Here is an 11444-nt window from a genome sequence, read left to right on the forward strand (position 1 = left end):
CCCTTTACGTCACCGGCGTAAAGGTCACAGCGATGGCCGCGTCTCACTTGTAAACAGTCCTGCTTGCTTGTTGGAGGGCAGGTGACATTATTTTATCTGGTTCCGCTGCGTCACAGTTTCAGTCGTTTTTTTAAACAGTAGTTTACTGGTAATATAATAGAAGTACGGTGGTGTAATTTATTAGTCATTATTATTTATTTATTTTTACAGATATGAGGCTTCTGTCGAGGGTTGTGCAGTCTGCTGTGGGTCAGAGGGAGGGGAGCCGCAGACACTTCTGGGGCTGGCTCAATGCAGTCTTCAACAAGTGAGACAACGTTATTAATGGTTCCATCATATATGGATTAATGGCTGCACAGCAATATATGAACAGACATGTTAATAACAGTCTATACATTGACAAAGCACTCAACACACTCATCTAACATAAACGCACACTATGTTTACACTAACTATGTTCTCTTTACACTCAGTTGATGAAGCTAGAGCTGTCTAGTCCTGCAATAAATCCAGACTTCATGTAGGTTGTAATGTTCAGTTTTTTATTTTTTATAATTGTTGCTATTGAATAGTGTTTCTAATATTTTGTGCACACCATTTATATCAATAAGGGTGCATATGTTGTATTTGTTATGACAATATTTGTATGTATTAAAATGACAAATTTAAAATCAAGACTATTTCAATAGCGATAGATGCTTTAAAGTCATTTTTTGGGGTGCTAAAATAACCATTAATTATATAGCTGTGAAACACACAGTAGAAAATACATTAATCAGTCGACTGCAAAATGGTCACAAAGAAATGTATGGTTTGTTGCCTTTACAACCAGAAAATGATATTCAGGTTATATTTTAACATTATTATAAACATCTCACATTCACAATATATCTTATCCAGCTCTGTGTCGCTGAATGTATTGTCAGAGAATTTTAGGTTTTTGTGATCTCAGATGTAACAAATCTATTCTTTAATTTTTTATATATAATTTAGTCCATAAATTGTAAAAAAAAACAAAAAACAAACGCCCAAAGTATTCTGGCCGAGAAACGAGCAAATGTTCACATTCATGAAGTTACAACCAGCCATTGTGGTATTTTACTTGATAAATAACCAAATAGTGGGTGATTTGCTCTGGCTTTACCAGTGCAGCCCTCTTGTTCCGTCTTGTGTGGCCCATCACTTTACATGTCATGAGTGTCTTTCGTACTTTGAGTGTTGGTGTTGTTCTTCACTCAGGGTGGACTATGAAAGGATCAAAGCTGTCGGTCCGGACCGAGCCGCAGCAGAGTGGCTGCTGAGATGTGGTGCCAAAGTGAGGTTTCAAGGTTTCGATCGCTGGCAACACGACTACAACGGACTGCCAACCGGGCCTCTGGGCAGATACAAGATCCAGGCCATAGACGCCACTGAATCCTGCATCATGTACAGAGGGTTTGACCACCTGGGTCAGTGTTACAGCGCAGAGAATATTGTCTTCCTCTCCTTGTGAATTGTGCCACTCATTTCCATTCACCTGCATTTTTAACAAGAGTAAAACCAGAAAACTAATTTAGTGATAAGATGAAAAATTAAGAGAAAATGTTGCTATGCTTAGATCCAAAGGCTCTAAAGGCCATAATCTCCACTAAATACAACGGGTTTATGTACTATAAAAATATTTTCCTACAAAATCAGTTTTTCATTGAACAAACTTCTCAATGCGGCTGTACAATAACAGAGCCTTCAAAATTGGCAAAATCGTGATTTGAATCAGCCTTCGATTCTGTGTAAATATTTTGGCCAGGTCCGAGACAGTGTTAGGTTTCGATCCGGCCTATCGATGTTGGATTACCAGACTAAAGAGCCGGCTCTAATCAAAGATTAAAGCTCGGCTCAGAAAGTGTAAATTTTGCATCAAGTATGTTAACATGAGCTTGACCTCGACTGTTGACCTGAAAGCGATTCCCCTCTTTGTTAACAAGAAAGGAAAGGCGATGGCATAAGTGCATCTTTCCCAGACGGATTATCCAAAAGTGACGCAAGAGACCGGCGGGTTTTACACAGAGCCGGCACCGTCACTGATGACATACACTTTTAGTGAAGTCTCTTCTCTCTCTGCCTCTGTAAATGTAATCAGGAGAGTGTGCTGATCTTGCGTTTTTTTCCCCTAGATGGTTTGAAACACGTGGAGGAAATCAAGTTCAACAAGTGCAACTACATCGAGGACGGCTGCCTGGAGAGGCTGAGCTCGATAGAGAACCTGCAGGAGACTTTGAACAGGATGGAGGTGGTGTCGTGTGGAAATGTGACCGACAAGGGCCTCATCGCCCTGCACCAGCTCAGGTGAGTCTTCACCATCTAAAAAAAAAAAAATCAATTAAACATGTTCCATCTGTTTCTCTGTTGCAAAATGTGTTTAAATGGAACAGATTAATCTATGTTGCTGATTTTAGTTTACTCATTTGAATTAATGCTTTAATTCCACGCAGGAATCTGGAGCATCTGTTTCTCAGTGATCTTCCGGGGATCAAAGACAGACAGACGACAGTTGACAGACTACAGACGGCTCTCCCACGTCTGGACATATCGCTTGACTTGGACTGAGAAACAACTCCCTGTTTGTCATAATCGTAAAACATGGACGTCTTGTTCTAAAGGGCTTGTATATGCATATGTTTATTTCATGAATCATTAGGTCGTTCGTAGTTGTGTCACCGTTCAGCTTTAATGAAGAAACAGCGGCTAAGATTAATGTTAAAGCACTTTATTTTGTTGACAGCAGCTTTTCTCAATAGATTTAACCATTATGTAGTTTATTATATTCTCAACATTCATGGTAATAAAGGTTACTCCGTATGTGGGTACAAAGAGGAAAAACAATTTGTGAAAATGCAAAAGGACTTTGCGTCTTTTCCATCATTTCTCTTCAGATTCATTTGGCATTTGTACAATATCTGAGGACAGACAGATGGCTGTGAACATCCAGAGCACCAAAGTTCCAGAGATGATGAGTACAATGTGTTTATTGTTACTGCATTATGCTACTGAATGTGGTTTAAAGGAATATTCACTCCCGGCGTCAATAAATAGTTTCAGAAATGCTCATGAGTCAAAGTTTGTGTCCTACATTGTAACTTACTCGTAACATAAAACTCACTACTAAAAACCATGACACTCTTATTAAATAGTCCATCGTTATATAAAAAAAAATACATTTGGCAAACCAGGGAAGGCAGTACGTCGTAGTTTTACCTTCAGTCTACTCAGCGATTACAAGCAGAGCATCGCTCCTTGTCTTTATAAAATCAGCTTGAAACGGAGGCAACATACGTGACCCAACATGTGTTGAGATATAGTGCATAGACTGACATCAGTATCGAGAGTCACTCGACACAAAGCCACGTGGTGAACAAAAACCTCTGTGGTTGAATCCTCTCATAAAAAAAAAAAAACACGGTGCTAACAGAATCTGCAGTTCTCAGGAGTGGCTGCTTGTTGGTTTGATCCAGCTCCAGTTCAGATGTTCGGTAGGTGATAGTTGAATTTGCGCAGGTTGTTGTAGTACTTCTTGTTGTCCAAAACTGGGAAGATGCTGCTGCTGGTCAGCTGTGGCAAATACTGCATAGAGGAAAAATGAATGCAGTTTCAGCGACGAGTTTCAGAGCATTTTGAGAGTATGTGGACACAATTATTTTAGATCTAGTGAATATATCAAGTTCCTTCTGGTTGTAAAATGCAACTTCACTGTTTTTTTTAAGGATTATTTAAAAATGAAGACACTTATTCTGAGAATGCAGGTCCAGAAGTAGTTTCATTCATCTAGAGTGTATTCTACAACGACACATCTTACTTAATCAGCTAAAAGGTTGGGAACAGTCGGGGAAAAGTTCTCGTCCAATGGGTGGTTCGTGCACACATTTCAAAATACACAATCAATTAGTAGCACTGCATTCCCACCTGCGTCCTTTTCTATTAGTTTTAGTTTAGATTAGTCACCAATGTTCTTTGAGACTCTTAAATGTCATGTTATTTCTAGTTAATATGATTCTAATTTTCTGACTATTACAAGGTTTCAAGATCAGTAAATTCCATATTTTAAACCTTTTGAGAATTTCAATTTTAGGTCAATATATTGAAGCTTTTGATACCTGATTTTCCCCGAATTTTCTTTCAGAGAAAAACAATATTTTGCCTGCAGATTTCTACAACAGACTGCAGTATTTAAAACCCACTGACATCAGCCCTTATTGTGGCAGCTCATTGGTGTTCTAAGGGGCTACTGACCCCGGGGGGGAGGTGTTTGCGAGGTAAACGCGTCCTCCTGTTGCTGGAGCGGTCTTGCTCTCGAGAGGTGCTGCAGCTCTTTTCTCGCAGGCTGTCAAAGTACGGATGCTGGAGGAGCTGCTCACAGGTCAGCCGCTCGGATGGGTCCATCCTCAGACAGCCCTAAAGCATCAGAACCATTAACTCGGAGACAGGAGACGTCAAGGCCGGACAGCCAGTTGACCCCATGACATCCCGTTTCTCAATGACCATCAAATACAGCTGTCTGGTTATGGCCAGAATCATACAAGCAACTAAGCATAATGGAGCATTTACTCTGGTTGTTTGGGAACGTCAGAGCTCTTTGCACATAGTTTCTGATTTGATGTCCCCAAATGTAATGCAAGTCATACTTTTCCTGTTTTCTTAAAACATTAAAAGAAATCTATTTAAAAAAAAAAAGAACATTTCAGTGGATTAAAATCCAAACTTGAATTTACAAAGCTTGTCAATGTATTGTGTATTAAAACATGAAATGGATTGTAATACTGCAGTTTGGACATCGTTACCTTCATGAGACTCAGAGCTTGATGTGAGAGATTTTGATATTTCTGCTCCAAAGGTTCCTATGCAAAGACAAAAAGACAAAGATGCAGTATTGTTTTGTGATTGTGCTGCTTTTTATGTTTATGTTCACTTTTCTTGTGATCCCTCAACAAACGTCTTCATTATTTAATCTTTGTGTGCCGAGTTAACTGAAAAAAAACATCCTGAAAACTAAATTTACACAACGAATTTACAGAATGCAGCTCATGTAGCACATATGTGTGTCTCACCATCTCTTGGGGCTCTGGGATGGAAACTCCACAGAAGAACTGGTTGCTGCTGAAGACCTGCTGGTGGCGAGGGATCAGATCTCCTGCAGAGGACAAGAAAGATGAACATAATCTGTCTCAAATTCCTCCTGTGGATGTATTCATGCTCAGTATTATCATTCGTTTGGAGATATTTTACAATTTCATCCATCCACCTCAAATTTCACAAGACATTAATGACAGTGGAAAGATGTTTTTCTTTCTTTATCATGTTTTACTCTCACATCTGTGACAATTTAAATCCAGATAATCCATATTAATACTTTAAAATCTACATATCTAATGTATCTGTTAACATTTTCATGAAAAATTTGCATGCTTTATGTTTTGTGATGAGTGATTGCATAAAAGTGAATTGTGTATGCAGTAAATTATAAAGCTCTAGGCTTATGAACACTTAAAGATCTACATTTTTTATGTTTAATTGTGTAAATTGCCTGACAACCATGCATCACCATTTAAATCACACTTTAGTTCCAATGAAAGACAATAAATGACAACGTTATCCTTTTAATGGAGATATTGTTGTTTTCGTTCTGAAATATTTCTCACTGTGTACAGTTTGTATCCGCGGGTTCCAGAACTGCAGCGGGCTGATTGGCTTACCGAGAGTCTTCCTGATCAGGTACAGCTGGTCCATGTCAGACTTGCCGGGCCACAGCGGCATCCCTGACAGCAGCTCAGCGAGCACACAGCCGATCGCCCAGACGTCCACCGGAGGGCCGTACTGAGTGTCTCCCACCAGCAGCTCAGGAGCCCGGTACCAACGAGTGGCCACGTAGTCTGTGTAGTAGTCACATGGGCCAGCTGGAGGCAGGAAACATATACCATGTGACACTAATATACTGGGTTAATTTGTATCAAATGGTTATGCTAGTGTAGCCTCTCATACAATGATAAATATTAAATACTGTAAACCCCTTTGTACATGTTCTGTTTCCACTATTAATGATCAATGTCATATTAATGTCCGATACAATCTTAATAATTAGCTCCGAAAGTCTTTGGGTTTAAAGCAAAACGAATGCTTGTATCAGGGTACATATGACTAAGCATTTGGATCTAAGAGTAATTTACCTTCGCTCATTGTTACAGTTGGATATTTTTATCTGGCTTGGAGAGGTTAACTATACATATTTCCTAGAAAAAGAAAGTGCAGAAAAGAAAAAAAATGTTTTTCTTCATTTCAATGTTTTGAATCATCTTGTGACTCCTCATATTTATCTTGGGGGGATTTATTTTCTGAGTCCAGATCAGAAACAACTGCTCTTTAAATTATTCTTCACTTTCATCTGATCAAATTGTAACAGAACTTTGAGTTTGATAAACGTCCGTTTTATTTTTAAGAATGATGCTCGTCATGATACACAAATCATAATTTATTAACTTTTTTTAAATCACAAAATGTATTTAATAAACCAATATATCACTCCATCTGCATACAGTGAATGAAATGTGTGGTCCAGACGGAGGCATTTCGAACCAAACAAGAAACTATTCATGATTTTGTGGCTGGAAAAAGTAAAACATTTTAAAACAATGATTATAAAGTTCTGCTCTTGTAGACTAAAACATTTTCACCTGCACAACTGAAGCACACAGCGTTTAAAGGCTTTAAATACTACACAGCCAGCACCCCTGAATGCGATATGTAAGTGTCCACCAGATGGCACTGTTAGCAAAAGCTTAGTGAGGCTTCAAACTTACTGAGAATCCTTGCAAAGCCAAAGTCACAGAGTTTGATGACTTGGTGTTTGGTGATGAGAATATTTTCCGGCTTGACGTCTCTGTGGATGCACTGCGGGAACAGAAATGGTCAAATGAACTCCCTAAACTGAGACTCAGATACTTGTGGTTGTGAGGAGAATAAAAGGGGGCCGTGTGAGAAACCGTAAAAGGAGAGACAGTGCTGTTAAATGGGGGCCCTTGTAGCATTTGTTGTGTCGAGGTGATACATTAACTGCTGCTCAGCCAAGGGGAAGGAATTCTTGTTATAAAAAAAGCCATAAAGCAGAGGGCTTGGTGGGAGGAGAACGGAGGAATTCAAAAACAAGCTGAAGGGAAGCGTCGACAACTGAAAACACACTTTTTTCTTCATGGAGAGACAAGTACGAGGAGAAACCAACGAGAACGAGTCACCTCACTTACATTTTGTTTGTGACAGAAGTTAACAGCTTGAAGTGTCTGCCAGGTTATACTTCTCACAAGGTGCTCCGGGACTCTGGAAGACAGGAAGGAAGTCAACGATTAGTTGATTAATCACTTCAATGAGCAATAGAAAATAAATGTTTCAAATCCAGTATTGACTTGGGAAATAGAAGCTTGACAAAAAAGATCCACTGAATGGAACTAAGCATCTGATGATTCACCAGACGCCATGTATTGATGAAGGCAATGAAATGTGGCTGAAAGCTCCAGAAGATTTCCAGATAGAGAATAATGTGCAAATATTTTTGTTTTTAATCAAACTAAGGTTTAAACAAAATGACGTATACAACAAAATAATCTCCAGTATTTTCTTATTTTGCTGTGTTCAGGACGTTTCTGGACGACGAAGATGTGTTTGTTTTGGGTTTTGAGGAACCGTAACAAAATAATCTGAAAAGATGAATCTAACAACAGAAGAATGGACGGAAAGATAACTTTTTCAGCTGACTTTTGCCGTCATCTCTGCTGTCTTTCCAGACATCTCTTCTCTCTATGGAGGATAGTGAGCGGTCCTGTTTCCACTACTCAACACTGAGGCTTTGTTGGGTCAGGGACCGCCATCCATCCGTGTTGCCGGGGAAATGGCTAAATCGAGCCTTGCGACGGGCAATTAATGACAAACTCCGCCCCTTCGCCCCACTTTGTTGTCTCTTCTTTTGAACCCTCTGTGTCCAGGAGGCTACAGGCCAGGACCAGAGGGGGGGAGCCAGACAGCGAAAACACTCCGTGTAAAATGTGGCCCCGGGCCTAAAGAGTCCCGCCTGCTCCCCGCCAGCAATGCATTCTGGGAGAGCATCACTGTAAACATTCCACAGCGAACGGGTCAGCTTCCCGAGAGACGAGCGTTGTGCCCGTCAGAGTCGGACAAAGACCAGTGTACGCTGTGGTATACACGTAATGTAGAGATAATAAAGAAAGTACACATCAGAAGCCACCGTACTCAGATTCATGCTCTCGCTCTCTCAGCGTGTTAGAGTTTACAGTCAAGTTGTGAGCTCATTTCATAGAAGGAAAAGTCCTCAAATAGCTCAAGTATGTTATTTGTATTGCATTACTAATACAAGTGTCTTGGCCTGAGCGGTTGAAATCGTTAATTCTGTTTTAGTACAAATATTTCTATAATGCATTATAAACATACTTACCATTAGAGCGTTATGATCTACTTATAGCACTGTATAATTATAGTTACAAGCACTCTACATTCACAATACTTTATAACAATAATCATAAGTAAGTCTATTATAAGTCATAATTAAAAGGTTTTATGATTATTGCTTTAAATCATTCTGAATATGTATGAGCAGATTATATGTTTCTAAGGCATTATAGACATGGGAGTCATCAAAAGTGTTTTTGAATATTTCTTTTAAAATATTAAGGGTTTTCTGGAGTGAAATGTAACCAAGTATATTATTGTCTTCTCATGCATGTTCTTCATATTGTACTTTCTACTACTATTAGACAACTATTTATTTCACAGCATTAATTACTTTACAATTCAAGATTTTTGCACACATGCAGCTAAAATGATAAATCGATTAAATGACTGGGCAAAAAATACTTGGCAACTTTTTGATCAGCTGCTATTCCTTTTAATTTGAATCATTTGGGGGTTTGTACTTTGCATTTCTCACTATTTTATCAAATGTTTACTGTACTTAATCCAATATTATAATATACATTATTCTGAAATGGGCCAAATTTTGAATGGATGATTTTGACTTGTCACAAAGTATTTCTCCACTGAGGTATAAGTAAAGGAACCAGATACGTTATCTTCTGGAGCCACACCCACCCTCGGGGGTGCCGGTCCAGCTCGTTGAGCACCGTGTGGTCGCAGTACTCGAACACCAGGTGAAGCTTGCGTTTACGCCGAAACACCTCGATCAGATTCACCAGGTTGGCGTGTTTCAGTTGCTGCAGGGAAACAAATCGCAGAAGAAGAAGACGGTCTCAGCACAGACGCCAAAACCACCAGACACAGGAACAGCTTCTTTCCACTGGCAGTCAATCTAATAAACAATTCAGACGACACCTCCATCTGCACTACTCTGTTGTCTTTAATCGTCTTTTTGATATTTATCTTGTTTATTGTATATATTATTTATATATGTACGATGAGAGCTACGTAAAACCGGAGTCAAATTCCATGTATGTGTAAACACACATGGCCAATAAAGCTGATTCGGATTCTATCGGAGAATTGCAGTGACGTCCACACAAATACAAGTTCAGTAAAACTAGTGAACCAGTAAAGCCTGCTGGTTAGAGAACGGCCCCATCTGTGGTTTGCTCTTATCAAACACACTAAACTCTTCACAGATGGTAATACACAAGCTGTTGCCCCTGACGACCTGTCCCCATCCTGTCCTATTTATGAGCTCTTGGTGTCCAGCAGGCCACGGACACTCCCACCCAGCGCATGACTAATTAAACCACCAACAACTGTACCTTTATTATCTTTGATAATCATTAGGAAACATAAAAACAGGTTTTAGCCTTTGGTTTAAAAAAATACAAATAAAAGATTTTAAAAAAAAGATTAATAACTTACTGTCTGATGTTTCAGTTGTTTATTTCCAAGATAAAATCATTAAGTCTCTAATCACTTAATGATTTGAGATTAATTCACTGACTTGGATATTTATCTGTATGTCTAAGTCTAAACCAGACTTTTATAGCCAAACACACTTTGACAAGCCAGAACAATTGTGCCGACTTGGTGCTTAAGTCTTTTTCAATTTCTCATTTCCTGTTACCTTTTACAGACATTTCACATCCTAATTTAGGTCCTTCAGTGGGTCCGGACCCTGCAGAGCTTTTACTTCATTTGATTACAACCCTGTAAACCTCTTTTGATCGCTGCTCTTTTCTCTGTGCAGCAGCTACAAAAATGCCTCCCCTCTGTCTGCAGAATTAACTGCGTCTGTCCCTCCTGCCGGCTGTTGGCAGAGAACGAAGACGCTATAAACAGGATTTGCATCTTTAAAAAGGTCAAATATAAAAAAGGTGTTGCTTCGTATTATTATAGTAGGTTTTTGTTTGGCTGTTCATCGTTATATTGTATTTCCAAGGTAGAATATATAGTAGTAGTGAATCAAAAGGATAATAGACTGAACTCTGACAACAACAAAGAATAAAAGCTTAAAGGTTAGTTTTGTTAATAGAAAAACAGAAATAATATTATTTAGTTTCATAAAATATTCATGTTAGTTTGCATTAATTTAAAGTTAAAAGTTAAAACTGGTAAGGAAGCAAGAAAAATGAAAAAAAATGAATGCAAAGCTAGTTTTTTTTGATTGGACAAAATTGGACTTTTCAGCGCTTTTATTCTCAGAACAAGATAAACCTAAATTGTACTCACTTTGTTAGTTTTTATTTAGTATGTCACTGTTTTGTACTTTATCTCACTATGTTGTATTTTCCCCTAAAAGGTGATGTACTGTGAAAATGTAACTAACAAAGTCAAAATCTTTGTATTTCATAATTGTAACATTGAGCATTTTATCTCGACTAAACCTTTCCTGCAGAAACGCAATTACTGCTTCATCAGTTTAATGTCAGTGAAGGTTTTTTGTGAGAAGACCCAGAGGAAGTTATGGATATTAATGTGTTGTCACCTTCAGCATCCTGATCTCCCTCAGTGCAATCTTTTTGATAATCGGATCGTCCTCCGACTCCACAAACTTCTTGATGGCGACGATCTGCCCCGTGTCTTTGTTTCTGCACTTGAAGACGACGCCGTATGAGCCCTCTCCGATCTTTGCGATCTTCTCGTACTTCTCCATCCTCAAGCTGGACCAGCAGACATCCGAAGGTAAAGACACTTTTTCCAGGCGGGTCCAAGGAGGCAGACTTTCACTGCAGCCTTTAAAGAGACGCAGGAAGGTTTCTCAGCAGGGATGCAGAGAAGGAGAGTGACTACCTGAAGCCTTTATGACTAGCTCACTTAATTAATAAATCCACAATAAGCACCCAAACCGGGGCACATGAAGGATGGGTATTTTCTGAAAACAATACAATAATGCTTCTCCTAAACATAAAATAGATTTTGGTCTATTTCGGTGTCTTTTCATATTGTGACATCAGACATTTTGATTAACTTCTGCATCATTA

At 39.0% G+C, this 11444-nt stretch overlaps 2 protein-coding genes across 3 annotated transcripts; one reads left to right on the forward strand and one right to left on the reverse strand.

Moving 5' to 3' along the window:
* Nucleotides 1-212: 212 nt before the first annotated feature.
* dmac2l (distal membrane arm assembly component 2 like) lies at nucleotides 213-3502 on the forward strand (the record flags this gene model as incomplete). The annotated part of the gene is made up of 4 exons (XM_079217714.1): nucleotides 213-307; nucleotides 1240-1448; nucleotides 2154-2325; nucleotides 2472-3502. The coding sequence occupies 4 exons, from the start codon at nucleotides 213-215 to the stop codon at nucleotides 2584-2586; spliced, it is 591 nt and encodes a 196-aa protein (XP_079073840.1). The 3' UTR covers nucleotides 2587-3502.
* On the reverse strand, nucleotides 3499-11116 carry cdkl1 (cyclin dependent kinase like 1 (CDC2 related kinase); the record flags this gene model as incomplete). 2 transcript variants are annotated; one of them, XM_079217696.1, is made up of 9 exons in its annotated part: nucleotides 3499-3600; nucleotides 4267-4428; nucleotides 4815-4871; nucleotides 5082-5164; nucleotides 5727-5927; nucleotides 6828-6918; nucleotides 7269-7341; nucleotides 9124-9245; nucleotides 10949-11116. In XM_079217696.1, 9 exons carry the CDS (start codon nucleotides 11114-11116, stop codon nucleotides 3499-3501), a joined length of 1059 nt encoding a protein of 352 aa, XP_079073822.1. The 2 variants fall into 2 exon arrangements, with proteins under 2 accessions (XP_079073822.1, XP_079073821.1); XM_079217695.1 differs by having other exon boundaries at nucleotides 5013-5164.
* Nucleotides 11117-11444: the final 328 nt, after the last annotated feature.

Source organism: Taurulus bubalis (assembly GCF_910589615.1).
Source record: "Taurulus bubalis genome assembly, chromosome: 1".
In the NCBI taxonomy this organism is placed as follows: Eukaryota; Metazoa; Chordata; class Actinopteri; order Perciformes; family Cottidae; genus Taurulus; species Taurulus bubalis.